Source organism: Apis mellifera, linkage group LG16 (assembly GCF_003254395.2).
Source record: "Apis mellifera strain DH4 linkage group LG16, Amel_HAv3.1, whole genome shotgun sequence".
NCBI lineage: Eukaryota > Metazoa > Arthropoda > Insecta > Hymenoptera > Apidae > Apis > Apis mellifera.
Window position 1 is genome coordinate 4849549 of NC_037653.1, and position 19172 is coordinate 4868720.

Below are 19172 nucleotides of genomic sequence, written 5' to 3' on the forward strand. Positions count from 1 at the left end.
CAAAATTTTTATAAATTTTTAGAAATTTTATTATTATAATTACAATTAAATAATGAAATTAATAAAAATAATGAAATAAATTAAATAAATATTAAACTAATTAAAAAAAAATTAAATTATATTTTGAATAAATAATTATAATTATAAATAATTATATAATGAATAAATAATTATAAATAATAATTATAAACTTTTAATTAAAAATGAATTAAAAGCTGATTTTTAAATTTGCGAAACTCGAATTCAAAATTTTATGAAATCTTAAAACTCATAAAATTAATTTCGAATATTTATTAAATTATTATATAATTCTTCGATTAAAATTTTAATTTGAAATTCTAAAAATGTTATTTTTAATAAATCAGGCTTAAGTTTTGGGTTCAAATTTTGTTATTTTTTCGTTAAGAATTCTTTCTCCATTATGGACAATCGCATAATTATTAGTTTCAAAAATAGTCTTTCTATGTACTATGATATCTAAAAGTATGCTAATCATTTCATTATTAACTTAATTATCCTTATTAAAAAAAAAATTAAAGTTATTTTTTTTCATTTTTGAGTTATTAATTTTTCTTATCCATCAAAATGCTGCAGTTTACTTTATACATAATGCAAATATATACAGATATAAGTATAATTAAAAGAAATTTAAATAATAAACATCATTTGAATTGAAAATAAGCGAACATTGATCATTGAACTCTAGTTGAATTCTGCTACTTTTACAAGATATTCGTAACGTAATAAATCGAGATAGGAATATAATTTTATTTTATACAAATATTTCAAGTTCAAAATGGAGAAAAATTTAGAATTTGTGGATTTATTGTATGCAAGACGAAAAGATTGTGATATTTTATGGGTCTCTCGTTCAATGGATCCATTATTACCACATAAACTTCCACCAGAATCTATATATTCTAGAAATAAAATGATTCAAGCAGTTTTAAATAATGAAAAAGTTAAATTAACAATTATTTCTTTGGCTACCGTACTTCAAACAGATATTAAAAAAGTTATCAAAGAAGCTTATGAAATAATAAATGAAATGGCTAGCAAAGCACATTTAACTACTGTTCGTTGGATGGGTAAAATTAAAATTTTTTGAAATCTTATATTTTAATCTTTTAAAGTTATATAAAAATAACATTTAAATTCTAGGTTTAATTATTTCAAAAGTTCTTAAACGTATTTTTGTGAGTATTTATATCAATGAAAATGCAATATACAAAATGAAAAAGGAAATGCAAATTTCTCAAGTACAATATGTTTATGCACCTTCTCATAGAAGTTATTTAGATTTTATATTATTATCATATATTTTATTCTCTTATGATATGGCACTTCCAAATATTGCAAGTGGAATGGATTTTTATCATATGTATGTAATAGGAGAATTATTAAGAAAAACAGGAGCGTTTTACATGCGGCGCAGTTTTTCTAATGATTTGTTATATAAAAGAATATTTAGTACATATGTAGCATCTCTAGTAGAACATAGTGACAGAGCAATTGAATTTTTCATTGAAGGTACTCGAAGCAGAAGTTTGAAGAGTATAATACCAAAGTTTGGTGTGTTAAAATTAATAATTTAATAATTTACATATAATTACATATAATATTTAGTGAGAAGATAACAAAAATGGTTTAATTTTAAGGTCTTTTGTCAATTATTTTGGAAAGTTTATTAGAAGGTGGTGTACCTGATATATATTTTATACCTATTAGTATTAACTATGAACGACCACCAGAAGAATTGTTGTTTACATATGAACTTTTGGGAGTACCAAAACCAAAAGAATCTACTGCTGGTTTACTTCAATCTTTGTCTATTTTACAGAAATCACATGCTTATGGACGTGTTGTTTTTAATGTTGGTGAACCTATTTCTGCATGCCAATTTTTAAGTATGGAACAACGCAAGACAAAAGTATTATCACCTCATATAAAATTACCAACATTTGTTACTGAAAATTTGGCATATTGCATAATAGATTCACATAAAAAAAATACAATACTTATGCCTTTTAATTTAATTGCTTTATTATTTAATGAAAAAAGTCAAACAAATCCAGATAATCCATATACATTAAATGATTTAGTCAATGACTATTTATGGTGTAAAAATATTTTAAAAGTATTTAATGCTACAGTACATATAGAAAGGTGAGATTATGAAATATTAATTTTAATATTATATATATTTATAAATATATATTATTATTTATTAATATAATTTGTATATATATATACATATATTATATATATATATATATATATATATATATATATACAAATTATATATTATATTATATATATATATATATATATCACTTTATAAAATATTATAAAAAAATTTTTATAGATCACTTAATGCAAATGCAAGCAACATAAAACAAGAAATATTAGATAGTTTAAAATGTCATGAAGAATTACTTGTATTTGACATATCAAAAATTTTAAGACTTAAAGAGAGACACAGAACAATGAAATCGAAAAGTAATATTTATGTTAAAGGCCATACTTTGTCAGAAAAAACTATGCGGATAGCTGTACCAGTTATTAATATTTCAATTTATCTAAATCCAACTTTATCCTTCTTAATAAAACCAGCTATTGTCATTATTACAATAGGAATAAAGAAAATCGAAATTGGTAATATTATTTTATATAATATTATTTTATATTTTATATATATATATAATATTATATATGAAAAAAATTAAATTTGTATATTATTATATTATATATGTATATATTTTATTATATATGTAGGAATTGCATTTAAACGATATATGCTATTGAGAAAATTATTGAGTACAGAATTTGCAATGCCTTTAATAGAAAATGAATCTGTAATAAAATCTGAATGGAAAGAAACATTAAATTTATTATTAAAACAAAATTATATAAGTATTCAAAATAATATATATATACAAGAAGAAAATACTAAAGTTTGTTCTCTTCTCTATAATGTAATATTACCATTTATAGATACAATATACATTACATGTCTTGTTCTATTTGAGGTAAATTTAATATTTTCATGATATTTCATATTTAATTATATAAGTTTAATTATAAGTTTTAAATATATAAATATATATAAATAATAATTTTTTTCAATTATAGTGGGATGAAACAAAATTAAATTATATAACAATACAATCAGTTTTAATTGAAACACAAAAGCAAATAGAAAAAGCATTTCTTGAAAAACGCCAATGGGGAAAACATCCTTATTCTTTATCAATTGATTTAATTAATACAACAATATCCAATTTTATAATACAAGGTATTCTAGTGCCATATGAAAAAAAAGGTATATATCAAGTTGAGAAAATTAAAATAATACAAATTCTTACACAATTACAAAATCTTTCATTAAAACATCCATTAGGTTCATATCTTAATACAATTTTATTACCTATATTATCACCATCAGTTTCTTCTAAATTGTAAAAATAAGATAAGTTAAAGCAATGATGAATATATTTTTAAACATTTGAAATTATATAAATAATTACTTTAGATGTGAATAATTACTTTAAATTTTATTATTTAATATAATTAGATATAGATATTTATCTAATTAATGTATACATTTTCATATATTAGATTTTTTTTTAAATTTAGAAGAAAAATTATGTATATCTTTAAGAAGCATTCTTATATCGTCATCTAATTTGCCTACTGATTTTTTTCTTCTGCCAAGAAGTAAAGTAGCGCCAGTAGTCGATGCAGAATTATTCATATTTCTAAATAAAAGCTGAAAAAATTATTGTAGAAAATATAATAAATATAATAAAAAATATAATTATTATTTATAATAGACATTATAAATTAATGATTAATTACCATGACCAATCTAACAAGATACACAGCAAATGTAAGAAATGAAATAGCCATAAGTGCACCTTCTATAGATGGAAATCCTGCTGCATGTTCATAATCATAATTGTGATCATACTGATCAGTACCCCTTTTTTTTCGAGCAATTATTGTACTTGCTGCAAGTTGAACTTCTGAAAATATTATAAATAAATATTTTGTTACTATATTGATATGGATTATTATTATTATATGGATTGATTATTGTATTATTATTTTTATGTATTACCTATTTCAGAAATTAATGTATTTTCAAATGTCTTCAAAAATTGAATTTTTCCATCATTTGATGCAGGTTGAGATTTTAAAGTATAATGAACATTTTCAAGTATATCCACTGGAAGATAATTCAAAAGTCTTATATCATTTGCAATAAAAATTTTATCTAAATATTGTTTTTCTTTTTTTTCCTAAAAAAAATAAAACATTAAATTGCTATTATTTCTCATAATTAAATTAAAGAAAAAATTTTAGATTTAAAATATTTTATTTACTTTGGTTATTAAAGATTCTGTTGTTTCATTTTTGTTAAAATATTTTAAAATTATAGGTTCTTCTTTGATATTATTTTTTAATTTATAAAAATCATATTCTCCAGTTTTATTAGTTGCTGTTTGCTTTCCTTTTAAATTTTTATAAGTAATATTTTGATATGTATAAAGGAACTGATTTTCCTTTTGAGTAAATTTATAAAAATGATCTTGTTTTACAGGTATTCTACAAATAATAAATATAAAATTTTAATAAAAATTTGATTCTAATATATAGATTATTAAATCTATTTTATAATTTAGATTATAAAATAGATTGTTTAATTAATAATGGATTTATATATACTTACTTGTATACTTTTTCTTCATTAGAAAATTGAGGAATTTCTATCCATTCTGCTAAACTAGTCTTCAATAAAAAAATCTTGAATATTAATATATTAATTAGCATTGTAATTATATAAATTATATATTTTTTATAATAATATTTATATATGTATACATATATGGAATGATATGATTTAAATAAAAAAGTAAATAAATATTGTCCTTATTTTCAGTATTATAGAGTTACAGACACTAACTAAATATGTACTTGCATTATCATATAGTGTGACAGAAGTCAGGATGTTATTATTTCAAGTAGAGATTCTGTTAGATTTAACGAGGACAAAGATTAGATTGACATCAATTTATTAAATATTTCTACAAAATTTTGTATAATCATATATAAAATTTTTTTTTTTTAAATTTTATTAAAAAAATTTTTTTTATTTTAAGAAAATATATAAATAATTATAAATTCTATTAATTAATAATTTATTTATTCATATTACCATAGTACAATAATGAAATAACAATAAGTTTTTATGAAAATTTGTTAATTATACATAAAATCTATAATAATATTACTGTCTTTTTTTAAGTACTTTTGTATGTTAATTATAAACCATATTATAAATTAAGTTTAAAAAAATACATTGTTAGTTTTTATAAAATATAGCGTTTACAAATATTTTTAAGTAATATAAAATTTTAAATAAATTTAATATGTACAAATAATTAAAATGTAGATAAAATAGAAACATAATGTTAGGTATTAAACTATTATCAATCTAATAGAGATAATAAATATAACAATATATATTTATTGTTATATATATAAAAAAAGTTATATTTTAAATATAACAATATATATTGATATTGCACAAATCTTTTTATATTATGTATATAAATGAAAAAAATTTGTGGAAAGTTTATTATAAAATTATAGTAGCAATTATACATATTTTAAATTCATTATCGCAATATTGACTATTTTAATATACTATTTTTGATATTCAGAATATATAAATGTTTTAGAAAATAAAAAGATAAAAATAGCAATATACTGTATTTATTACATAATTAGAATATTTTTTTAAACTTTTAAATTTTTAAAAAAATATAGGCCATATTTGTGTAATAATGCATTTGATGTTAAATTAATTATACATAAAAAAATATAATCTCAAATAAAATAATTAAATATTTTGGAAATCATATGAGATTCGGTTAATTAATTGATACATAAGTAAAATGGCATTAATATTCATATATTATGTTTATAATACTTATAAATGAAAAATTATTTGTTTTAAAATACAATATTCCATTTAAAATATTATTATCTAAAAACAAGTCAATCATTATAAAATATTTATTTAAGAAATAAAAAAATACATTTATATAAATTTTATTTGTTCATATATTTCTGAATTCAAAAAAAAATAAAATTATTTTTCAATGAGAATTTTTTGATTTTAAATTATTTTTGTTCTATCACTATATATTATTATCAGTTTTTATCATCAATAAGAAAAATGGATAAATATTCTAATCAAAAAATAATTTAAAAAAATATGATAATTTTAATATAATGAAGTATTAATTTTTAAGACTTTAATATAAACTAAACAAAATATTTTAAATTTTTAATAAACACACATATATATATATATATATATATATATTTATAATGATTTTATAAATTTTATTTTATCCTATTAATTATGGAAAACATAATAGAATGAACACAATTAAAAAAGAAAAAATATAATTTCATTTTCCTTTCTGATTGGAATGTATTTTGTTTTAAATAAAATAATAAAAAACAATATTGCGAATTAATGAAAAAATAATAAATATATTTAAAACTTGAAATTTATTATTATTTCTATTATATACTAATTAAGTAGTTTAAAAAAAAAATTTATTTTGCTATTTTCTAATACAAAATTTATCACAATAGTAATTATAATATTGTTATATAGAAATTTTTTTCTAAGTATATATGATAAATTTTGAATTATTTAGAATACATTTATTTAATTATGAATTTCGTTATTATAATTAATAAAATAAAGAAGAATGCTTATAAAGTTTATTATGATCTATAAGATCAAAAGTCTAAGAAGACTGCATAATCTGCAATAATCTTATTTTTTATCACATAAAAATCAATAAATTACAATATATATTTTATTCATGATTTTATAATTTTTAATTATTTTTATTAAAATTCTTAAAAGAATTTGACATGAGTTATAGATGTCAATATTTGTAATTTCTAAATTTAAATATTTTGAAGCGAAAGTATGAAGTAATAAATTTATCATAGCATAATATATATTAATTTAATCTATGAAAAACTTGAATTGCTAAGAAATTTCTACAATAACATTCTTAACCATACCCCAAAAATTTATGTATATAAAAGAAATATACATGTATTTTGTAATTCATATATACTATTTGCTATATACTATTATTATAATCTTATAATTATTCTATTTTAAGCATCTTTTGCAAAGTTATAAAATATTCTATGCATATATTTCTATATTAAGCTTGAAAATTTATTTATTTATATTAGCGCTTATATTTCAAAAAAGATTATATATTCAATATATTAGATTGATAAAACAGCATGAAATAATTATTTATATTAGGATAAGATAAATAATTATCAAAAATGTCATGATTACATTATATCTATTATTTTATGAAATATTTTTTATAATTTGTTCAAAGCAAAAAATTTTTATCAAATAATTTATATAATGAAACATGTTTAAATTCATTACTAAAATTTAATTTTTCATAAAAAAATTGCTGTTTTCATATATCCATTGAGTATCTTATCTTACGAATGCAGTCTAAGTAATTTTCTACATAATAATTTTTATTTTCTACGTAAAATATCTTGGAAGATATATAGTTTTGTTTAATATCAGTACACTGATATTTATAATGAAATATAATTGTACTCCCTTTCATGAATTGAATGTATTCAAGTCAGGCACGAATAAAACGTCGTAATGTAGCTCGAGCACTACGTGCCCAGCCTTTATGTATAGACAAATTATTTGGTAGTGTTTCGATGTTTAACGAAGGCGGATAATTCTGTCATGTACACTGATTACTATATGCTAACCATCGAGCATCATCACTTTCGTGAGTCAAATAACGATATCCCACTTTTGCTTCTAATTCTCGTAAATCACACCATGTTTGATAATCCTTAAAAAAAAAAAAAATAGTATAAAATAACATAAATATATATTATAATATTAAAAAATATTTATAAAAATGCTTACCTGAAGCCAGACGTGTTGTAAACTTTTATCCACAGTATAACGTTTTCTTTGTTTCACTTGTAATAAATTATTAATTAAATCAATTGCTAAAAAAAAAGTAAAATAAATTTTATTGATTTTTATTATTGGATAAGAATTAAATAGAAGTATTTTATTTATAATTATATTTATTTACCATCAGGTGAGATTTCCTGCCAAGGAATAGGTGGATACATAAAAGCAGCATTTTGAATCTGTTCATTAATATCTTCTTCTTCATTAAATGGAAATGTACCACTTAAAGAAACATAAATAATTACACCAACACTCCACATATCTAAAGAACGATTGTAACACTTGTTTCTTAAAACTTCTGGTGCTAAATATGCGGGAGTACCAACAACACTTCTTCTGAAGCTTTTTTCTCCTATAATTCTGGCAAAACCGAAATCGCAAAGTTTCACTTGTGTAAATTCACTATCGCTACTTAGCAACACATTTTCAGGCTTTAAATCACAATGTACTATATTCTTGCTATGTAAATGTTTTAATGCTACTAATATTTGCGTAATTAGGAATTTCGTTACTCTTTCGCTAAGACGACCACGTTCTGAACTTAATATCATTTCCAGCATATCGCCTTTTAATTTTTCCATAACTACAAATATTCGTTCAGGTGTTTCGAACATTCGTTCTAAATTAACTACTCCGCTATGTGAAAGATTCTGTAGAATTGCAACTTCATTTTTAAGTTGTGCTTCTTGTTTTGTAGGAAAACGTAATTTATCAATAACTTTAATAGCAACTGCTCGGCTACTTTTACGATGAATACCTCCATATACTGTGCCAAATTGTCCAGAACCTAAAACTTCGTCAGGAAATATCTCATATAACTGAGACATATCTGTGATATTTTCTTCAGGTTCTGTAGATTGTTCCTGATCTAAAATAATAATATTTTTATATAAAACATATTTTTTTATTTTAATATTAATGTATTAATTTTTAATATCATATAAGAAAATAATAACACATAAATATAAAAAATAAATCACATACTGGTGGATATGGTAGTTACAGGCATTAATGCTTGTCTAATACTAGTTTCCCATGATCTAGCTATATGTGCTCCAATGCCACTTTCTGGTGGAGGAACTTGGCTACAATTATCTCCATATGAAGAATCTTCTCCAACATAATAATCAATATTGGCAGTTTTTAACTCAAAGCAATGCATTATATCTAAAATGTAATTCGCATTTTTCGTATTATTTTATGATCTTAATAATATTATATTAAACTTAATAAAATATTAAATATATACGTGAATGGGATGTTTCAGCACTTTCAATAGATAATATTTCAACTAATGGAATTTCTTTATAATATTTGGAACTATTTTCATTTTGAAATAATGTTATAGCTTTTGTATCAAGTCGCCAATAATGTTTCTTTCTCTGTAAATTTACAATATAAATTTTAATAATCTATCTGATAAAATATATGATAAAATATATCTATATGTTTCTAATCTGAATTATTTACCATTGGATCACGATTTGTAAAATGTACCATCCAACCTTCTTTCAAAACTTTTGAACCACGACGTTTTGTATGTTTAACACTTTGCACTATGCGCATTAAGGGAATATTATTGCTTGGTGTAGAACTGCAACTAACATAATCATGAAATACACACATAATAATATATAATACATTTAAAATATATAAATACATATATACATATATAATTTAATATATTTCCATAATTTACCTTGATGGTCTGGATTTTTGAAATTCATCATAAATAATATCATCATTGCTTGGAATTTGATCCTATAAAAATCCAAATAAATAATATGTTATATTATTAAATATATATTTTATATGATATTTATATATAATTATAATATTATATATAATTATAATATTCTACAAAAATTTATTTTTGTAGAATAGAAGTATATTTACATTGTATTCATCAGATGTCTTTGTTTCATCTACTACAAAAGACGAATGTTGAGGAGGTGAAGGAGATTCAGCATCACTATCACCATCACCTTCTTCATTTCTATTATCACATTTTCCTTCTGGTTCACTACCCACACCACTATCAGGATATTCATTACCTATATATATATATATATATATTATATTTTATATATATTTTATATATATATTTTTTTCATTTAAATAATATTTATAAAAAAATTATTTATCATTAATGAAATAAAAATAAAAAAAACCTGTATTATCGCGTGGATTTTCTCCAGTACAGTCTTTAGGTATTTTTTCAATACATTTTTTGTGTGCATTATATTGACAATCTTTGCATTGTAGGCCTTGTTTAAATAAACCTCGTAATAATTTTTTACAATATCCACATACTGTTGGCCTGGTATAAGTATGTACTACAAATGTATGTGGAATTTTTATTCTTGTTGCTAATTCTCGTTCAACCCATACTGGTCTTCCTCCCAATGAAGGAGAACGAGATTGTTTCGGTGCCATTATACTTGGTATTGTCTATAAATATAATAATTTAGACAATATAGTAATTTAAATATAGAATTTATATATTATATAAATTATAAGTTATATTTTAGATAAAAATCTTACCAAAGTACTATTATTTTGACTTGCATTCGGTGTATTATTTGTACTATGATTATCATCACTAATGCTGGTCAAACTACTAGTAGATCCTTGACTTGGAGATCTTGGTACATTTAACATTGCAGAACTACGTCGTCTTTGACTGGCATCATGTGAGCAATTATTAGGTACTTTTATAACACATCTTTTATGATAATTCATTCCACAACCTATAAAATAATTATAATATAATATAATTAAAAGTAATAATATAATTTATATTTACCTTCACATTTTAAGCCCTGTCGAACAAGACCAAATAACATTTCTCCACAAAAATCACAAAATGTGGGAACTTTATATGAATGAACAGTTAAAGCATGGGGACGAATGGGAACTTCTTCATTTGGCACTTGTGCTACAAAAAAAAATTAATAATTATTTTCTTTTTATAACTTTTTTATTTTTATATTATTTTTATGTAATTTTATATGTAATCATATATTTTTTATATTATATTATATTATATTTAAAATTTACCAGTTAGAACAATTTCCACTAATGTTTCATCAACAACTTCAGTTGCATTTGTAATAAGTTGTAAAATATTAGTGGAATTATAATCATGTTTAAATAAAAGCAATCGTTCAAATAAATGATTTAAACCATGTTCTGGACATTTAGTATTTATAAAATCACAAGCAAATTCTTTAAGAGTCTTAAGAGTCAATGTGCTGCTTTCAACAGTAACAGTATCACGTGTTAAACCAAATTGAAATAAAAATGTTACTTCTGGTCCCTCCATATTAATTGTTTTCTTTATCTATAATAAAATAAATTTATATATTTTTAATATTTGAATATAATTGAATGATATAATATTATATAAATAGTATACATATATATATATATATATATATATTATTATAATTATATATATACATATATATATTTATATACTTATATATATATATATATATATATATATATATATATAAGTATATAAATTATTAAATTAAAATAAATATAAAAATTATAAAACAGCAAAACAATATAAAAATTAATATTTAATATCAATCTTTTTATATTATTCATATAATATTCGTAAATTTTTGTATTTTTATTAAAACTAAATATAAAACATATTGTTCTTTTATTTAAATTGATTAAATAATTATCATGCATAATTATGTACATAAATTAAAATATTTAAAAATTACTAATAAAATAAATTAAATTAAAATTGATTTAAGAAATTATTAATTAATTATTTTAATTATTTCATTAATAAAAATAAAATAAATATATTATCGTTATTTTTATTAAAATAGTATATTTTTATAAAAATAGTTCTATTTAGAATGCATTCTGATTATATGAAATTTGAATACATATGAAAAATACATATGAAAAATACATATGATATAATATTTACTTTTATCAATAAAATATATGTTTTGTTTAAATAAGAATTATTTTACGTACATATTTAAATTAATAAACGGAAGATTCTGTATTAAGATAGCTGTTTTCTTTCTGATCAAATTAACATTGATGAAACATAATTATTGTGACAACAGCTCTCACAAGTGTCATCGAACAGCATCAAATCCATGCCTGACACACATTCGTTGATGACATTTTACAGTTATCTCCAGGTGACCGACCCACCTTTGCGTATACTTCTATCTTTTATATATTATTATATACAGAGTATATAAGTAGATTCAAATTTATAAACGATTTATAAATTTATAGTATTTTACAATATTTACAATATTGCTTAAAATTTATTCAAAATTATAGTATGCTATACGAAAATTTGAAATGAATGAATCAATCAATCACCACGCATTTACATATGTAAAAATCTAGTGCCAGACAGTTGTTACCAAAGATTATTAAAAACAGTATCAACGTTATGCTGTTTGATTAATCCAATCAAAAATGAAAGCAAATAATTGTATAGGGAAAATTAAAATTATAGATTGAAAAAAAAATTAAATATTTAATATTTTTAAATAAAAATACATTTTGCTTTTGTTAATCTTCTTTTTAATATTTTTGAATATATAATAAATATTATACTTATCTATTATAATATATATATATATATATATATATATATATATATTATTTAAAATTATAAGTCTTTTATATTTTAACATTTATTCTATATTTATAAATAATTTGTATATAAAAAAATATCATTGTTTTCGGATGAAATTCAAATTTTAATTGTATTATAAAACATTAATATGTATATATATATATATATATATATTCTAATATATAATATAATATATTTCTATCTAATTTAAATACTTTAGAATCTTTTTCTTATTTATTACTTTTATTAATAAATATATGTGGATTTTAAATATATCTTCTTATATATATATATATATATATATATATATATATATAGAGAGAGAGAGAGAGAGAGAGAGAGAGAGAGAGAGAGAAAGTTGAATCGTCGAACAGATATCATTAGACACGTGAAGAATTTCTAACCTATATGAATATATTTATGAATATAATTTTCATTTAAGCTTAAATTCTTTATATGAAAATGACTTATAAACTTATAGTTGATTCAAAACATCCTCCAATGGGTAAGTCTTATTATAATATAATTTCAATACATTTGATAACTTTAACTATAAAAAGTAATATATGAAACAGATGTTAAAAACATTAATTAAGTAAAGATTTTATTGTTTCATCTTTTTAGTATGAATAAAAAATTTTATTTTATTTAATTATATTTATTTTGATATCATTATATATAAAATGATAATATTAAAATATTATATTTTTTTAATTTCTAAAATGTAATTATATTAAAATATTAATTGATTTTCCAATTTATGTGATATAGATGCTTTGATAGTAGTAGAGATTATCAATTCTCAAATTAAAGAAAAAATTGAAATAATTTGGTGTGATGATTGGAAAGGTTATGGAAATATACAATTAATAGATAATCAAAATAAAATATTGGGAGAAAAAAGTAATGATATTAGTCGTTATTTTGCTAGAACTGTATGTACAGATCTTTATGGTAAATAAATGTATACATATTTAATTTTTTTATAAAATATATACATAATACATAAAATTTTATTTTTATCAATTTTTATTTTATATATATATATGTAATGTATATATATATATATATTTTTTTAATTAATTTAGGTGGTACTAATCCTCGTGAAAAAACTGAAGTTGATCATTGGTTATCATTTACAATTGGACCTTTAGGGTCTTGCCCTCTTAAAGAAGATACACTTTATTATTTAGATAATGTATTGATGACAAATACTTGGTTGGTTTCCAAAAAAATAACAATAGCTGATATTCATGTATTTTGTAGTCTTTTAGATAAGAAATATTTTGTAAACTTTGAAAAAAAATTTATTAATATAAGTAGATGGTATAAACAAATGCTTTCATTATCTGCTGTGACAGAAGTATTACTTTCAATTAAAAAAAATGTAAAATTATTTCCTCATGATAATATAAAATCTGAAAAAATTGTCAATAAACAAATAGGACAAAGAAAACAAGAAGGTAAATTTATTGATTTGCCTGGAGCAGAAATGGGTAAAGTAAGTAATTTAAATGTATATAAAAATATAAAATATAAAAATTTATATTTATTTATTTATTTATTTTTTTTTTTGTAAATCGTATATATTATAATAGGTTGTAGTACGTTTTCCACCAGAAGCAAGTGGATATTTACATATTGGACATGCTAAAGCTGCTTTGTTAAATCAATATTACGCAGAAACATTTCAAGGACAACTCATTATGAGATTTGATGATACAAATCCTGCAAAAGAAAATGTAGAATTTGAGAAAGCTATTTTAGAAGATTTAGAACTATTACAAATTAAACCAGATCGATTTACACATTCTTCTGATTATTTTGACTTGATGTTGAAATATTGTACTAAATTATTAAAAGAGAATAAAGCATACATAGATGATACTCCAGCTGATATAATGAAAGAACAACGTGATCAGAAATTAATGTCACCAAATAGAAACAATTGTAAATATAAAAAATTTTAAAATTGTTTAAATGAAATGAAAGAAAATTAAGTTATTATAATGAAAACATTTTCAGCTATTGAAAAAAATCTTGAATTATGGGAAGAGATGCAAAATGGTACTGTTAAAGGTCAGGAATGTTGTGTTAGAGCAAAAATTGATTATCAATCAACAAATGGTTGTTTACGAGATCCGACAATTTATAGATGCAAACCAGAACCACATCCTCGAACTGGAACAAAATACAAGTATGCATTAGATATTAAATAATTTAAACAAATTAACAAATATTTTATTTATCTTTATATATAACTCATTTATAATTTTCTATGTAGAGTTTATCCAACATATGATTTTGCTTGTCCAATCATTGATGCCATTGAAAATGTTACTCATACTTTACGCACAACAGAATATCATGACAGAGATATTCAATTTTATTGGATAATAGATTCTTTAGGATTGAGACGTCCTTATATTTGGGAATATTCACGTTTGAATATGACACATACAGTTTTATCAAAAAGAAAATTAACTTGGTTTGTTAATGAAGGTTTAGTTGATGGTTGGGATGATCCACGTTTTCCAACTGTACGAGGCATTTTGAGAAGGGGAATGACAATTGAAGGATTAAAGCAATTTATCATTGCTCAAGGTAGTTCGAAATCTGTCGTTTTCATGGAATGGGATAAAATATGGGCATTTAACAAAAAAGTCATTGATCCAATTGCCACTAGGTATACTATTATATGAACAATTTTTTTATAAAAAATATTTAAAGATAATTCGTATAATATTATATTTTAGATATACTGCTTTGGAATATGATAAAATTGTACCAGTATATATAAATGATGTAGAAGAAAAATGGCTAGTTGTTCAAAATCATCCAAAAGATGCATCAAAAGGTACAAAACAAGTATTAGTAAGATCAGAGCTATATATTGAAAGAGATGATGCAAATATGCTAATTGAAGGCCAAAATGTTACTTTTATTAATTGGGGTAACATACTAATAAAAAAAATTGAGAAAAAGAATGATATCATTAAACAAATAATAGGACAATTAAATTTGGAAAATAAAGATTATAAAAATACATTAAAAATTACGTGGTTATCCATACCTTCTGATAAAAATGATAATATCAATAAAACTAATTTAATTCCATGCTATGCTGTTTATTTTGATCATATTATAAATAAACCAATATTGGGAAAGGATGATGATTACAAAAATTTTATTACAAAAAATACAAGAGTAAGTTTTTATATAAAAATATCATATAAAGTTTTTATATAAAAATCATAGATTTAAAAAATAGTCAAAAATATATAATAAATATTTTAGATTGAAGTACAAATGTTTGGAGAAACAGAATTGAAACGTGTGAGAAAAGGAGAAATAATTCAATTGCAAAGAAAAGGATTTTTTCGTTGTGATGTACCTTATGCTCCAGTTAGTTCATTTTCTTCTAGAGAAGAACCTTTAATTCTATTTCATATTCCAGATGGTCATATTGCAAATACAAAATCAACATTTTCTAATATTACTTCAACTTCTATTAAAAAAAATTCTCAGGAAAATATATGTACTACTTCAAATAAATTCAATAATAATTCAAATAAATTTCAACACCAATTGATATTTAAAGAAAATGAATTATCCGAAAATATTATACAACAACAAAAAAAAATTGAAGAACTACAATCAAAAATAAATCAAGAAATGCAATTATTTTCAGATTTAAAAAAAGAATATAAAAATAAAACTGGTATTGATTGGAGTGAAATAAAAATTCAAGATGCAACACAAAATATATCAAAAGACTCACATGTTATAAAATTATCTAATGAAATTCAAAAACAAGGGGATAAAATAAGACAATTAAAAAATACAAAAGCAGAGAAAAATATTATCGATGAGGAAGTAAAAAAACTGTTGACTTTAAAATCAGACTATAAAATAGTGACAGGTCAAGATTGGAAACCATCTATTTTAAAAACTAACGTAATATGTAAAAATGAAAATTCTGTTGATAAAATTTCGAAAAATATACAAGAACAAGGAGATAAAATAAGACAATTAAAAAGTATGAAAGCAGAAAAAAGCATTATTGATGAAGAAGTAAAAAAGCTATTGACTTTGAAAGCAGAATATAAGTTGGCTACAAATCAAGATTGGAAACCATCCACTATTCCAATAACTAATAATGTAATACATAAAGAAGATTCTGCAGATAAAATTTTAGAAAGTATACAAAAACAAGGAGATAAAGTAAGGCAATTAAAGGAAATTAAAACAGATAAAAGTATTATTGATCAAGAAGTAAAAATTCTGATAGATTTGAAAAATAATTATAAAACATTAACTGGTCAAGAATGGAAGACAATAAACTATGATACATCGCCTAAAAAGAAAAAGAAAGAAGATACTTCTAAATGTGAAAAACGAAAAAATATATCAAATAAAGAAATAAATAAAAATGAAGATATAAAAGATACAGATGTAGGTAAAACAAGATTAGGGTTGGAAGCAAAAAAAGAAGAAAATTTCTTTGAATGGTATTCTCAAATTATTACTAAAAGTGGTATGATTGAATATTATGATGTATCTGGTTGTTATATTCTTCGTCCGTGGAGTTTTGCTATTTGGAAAGCAATAAAAGAATATATTGATAAAGAAATAACACAAATGGGTGTACAAGAATGTTACTTTCCTATTTTCGTTACGAGAACAGTATTGGAAAAAGAAAAAGCACACATAACAGATTTTGCTCCTGAAGTTGCGTGGGTGACAAAATGTGGAGAATCAAATTTATCGGAACCAATTGCTATAAGACCAACATCAGAAACTGTAATGTATCCTGCTTATGCCAAATGGTTAAAATCTGATACTGAACTTCCTTTAAAACTTAATCAATGGAATAATGTAGTGGTAAATATTAAATATAAATAATTAATTATTATAAGAAAAAAATTTTGATTATATTTATAATTTATAATATTATCATAATATTTATAATATTATCAAAAAATTTTTTATTACAGAGATGGGAATTTAAAGATCCCAAACCTTTCTTGCGTACAAGAGAATTTTTGTGGCAAGAAGGTCACACTGCTTTTGCTACTAAAGCTGAGGCTGATGAAGAAGTTTTGATGATTTTAAATATGTATGCAAGAGTGTATGAAGACTTATTAGCAGTACCTGTTATTAAAGGTCGTAAAACTGAAAAGGAAAAATTTGCTGGTGGTGATTACACTACTACAGTTGAAGCTTTTATTTCAACAAGTGGTCGTGCAATACAAGGAGCAACAAGTCATCATCTCGGACAAAATTTCTCTAAAATGTTCAATATTCAAGTAGAAGGAGCCGTAGAAAGTGATGAAAAAACTTTTGTTTATCAAAATTCATGGGGTCTAACAACTCGAACAATTGGAGTTATGATAATGGTATATATTTTGTTTTAATATAAGAATTTTTTTTTAATATAAAAATATTTTTCAATGGAATAATTAATAAATTTATAGATTCACGGAGATGATAAAGGTTTAGTATTACCACCGAATGTAGCTTGTATTCAAGCTATTATAGTACCTTGTGGTATTACAGTTAATACAACACCACAACAAAGAGAATTATTATTTTCTGAATGTAATAAATTATTGGATGAATTGTCAAAAGATAAATCACTTAGAGTCAAGGCAGATTATCGCAATAATCGCACGCCAGGTTGGAAATTTAATCACTGGGAATTAAAAGGAGTGCCTGTAAGAATTGAATTAGGACCTAAAGATTTAGAAAAAAATCAAGTCACTTTTGTACGCAGAGATAATTTTCAAAGAGTATTTGCAAATAGATCTGAAGTGCTTGTTGCTTTACATACATTGTTGACTGATATACAAACAAATATGCTTTCCAAGTAAGTATCATTTAAAAACAGAATATAAATATTATTATTATAATTAATCTTTTTTTTTTTAATAGAGCAAGAAAAAATTTAAATGAACATATCAAACGTGCAGATAATTGGAATGAATTTTGTTCTTATTTAAATGAAAAAAATATATTATTATCACCATTTTGTGGAGAATCATTTTGTGAAGATAATATTAAAGCTGATAGTGCACGGTAAATATTGTTAACATTTTTTTAAATAATTGTATCTTCATAATATAAATAACTATTTTATATTTTTTCATAGGGAGGATATGGTAGGAGAGCTTGGAACATTATCAATGGGCGCAAAAAGTCTTTGTATACCATTTGAGCAACCATTGTTAGCTGACAAACAAACATGTATTCATCCTAATTGTCAAAACAAACCCAAATTTTATACACTTTTTGGCCGTAGTTATTAAAATAATTCAATATAAAAAATGTAAGGTTGAAATAATAAAAATTCCTTTAAAAAATATATTTTCTTATATAATTTTGAAATAACTTTATATTTATTTATATGAATTGATGATATTTATATTTATATGATTGATATTTATATTGTTTATTTCCAAATTTGGT

The 19172-nt window shown here is 21.6% G+C and overlaps 4 protein-coding genes across 5 annotated transcripts; 2 read left to right on the plus strand and 2 right to left on the minus strand.

Annotated features, from left to right (window-relative positions):
- The first annotated feature begins 520 nt into the window (after positions 1-520).
- LOC412563 (dihydroxyacetone phosphate acyltransferase) lies at positions 521-3817 on the plus strand. Its single transcript, XM_006561381.3, has 6 exons — positions 521-1088; positions 1162-1572; positions 1659-2166; positions 2366-2655; positions 2776-3029; positions 3133-3817. The coding sequence occupies exons 1-6, from the start codon at positions 797-799 to the stop codon at positions 3460-3462; spliced, it is 2085 nt and encodes a 694-aa protein (XP_006561444.3). The 5' UTR covers positions 521-796; the 3' UTR covers positions 3463-3817.
- Positions 3380-4868, minus strand: LOC113219304. Its single transcript, XM_026445780.1, has 5 exons — positions 4733-4868; positions 4386-4608; positions 4121-4301; positions 3859-4025; positions 3380-3769 (listed from the first exon to the last, which is right to left on the minus strand). Exons 1-5 carry the CDS (start codon positions 4831-4833, stop codon positions 3608-3610), a joined length of 834 nt encoding a protein of 277 aa, XP_026301565.1. The 5' UTR covers positions 4834-4868; the 3' UTR covers positions 3380-3607.
- Positions 4869-7484: 2616 nt separating this feature from the next.
- Positions 7485-12489, minus strand: LOC412608 (serine/threonine-protein kinase D3). Of its 2 annotated transcripts, none has more exons than XM_396063.7 (13): positions 12080-12489; positions 11135-11417; positions 10881-11012; positions 10619-10824; positions 10246-10525; positions 9971-10128; positions 9774-9835; positions 9545-9668; positions 9324-9456; positions 9059-9241; positions 8196-8942; positions 8021-8106; positions 7485-7943 (listed from the first exon to the last, which is right to left on the minus strand). In XM_396063.7, exons 2-13 carry the CDS (start codon positions 11397-11399, stop codon positions 7830-7832), a joined length of 2490 nt encoding a protein of 829 aa, XP_396063.4. In that variant the 5' UTR covers positions 11400-11417; positions 12080-12489; the 3' UTR covers positions 7485-7829. The 2 variants fall into 2 exon arrangements, with proteins under 2 accessions (XP_396063.4, XP_006561443.1); XM_006561380.3 differs by having other exon boundaries at positions 9545-9674.
- Positions 12490-13037: 548 nt separating this feature from the next.
- Positions 13038-19068, plus strand: LOC725395 (bifunctional glutamate/proline--tRNA ligase). Its single transcript, XM_026445706.1, has 12 exons — positions 13038-13209; positions 13476-13658; positions 13793-14205; positions 14303-14654; positions 14730-14901; positions 14989-15390; positions 15461-15911; positions 16002-17588; positions 17702-18103; positions 18182-18573; positions 18639-18782; positions 18856-19068. The coding sequence occupies exons 1-12, from the start codon at positions 13161-13163 to the stop codon at positions 19010-19012; spliced, it is 4704 nt and encodes a 1567-aa protein (XP_026301491.1). The 5' UTR covers positions 13038-13160; the 3' UTR covers positions 19013-19068.
- The last annotated feature ends 104 nt before the right edge of the window (positions 19069-19172 follow it).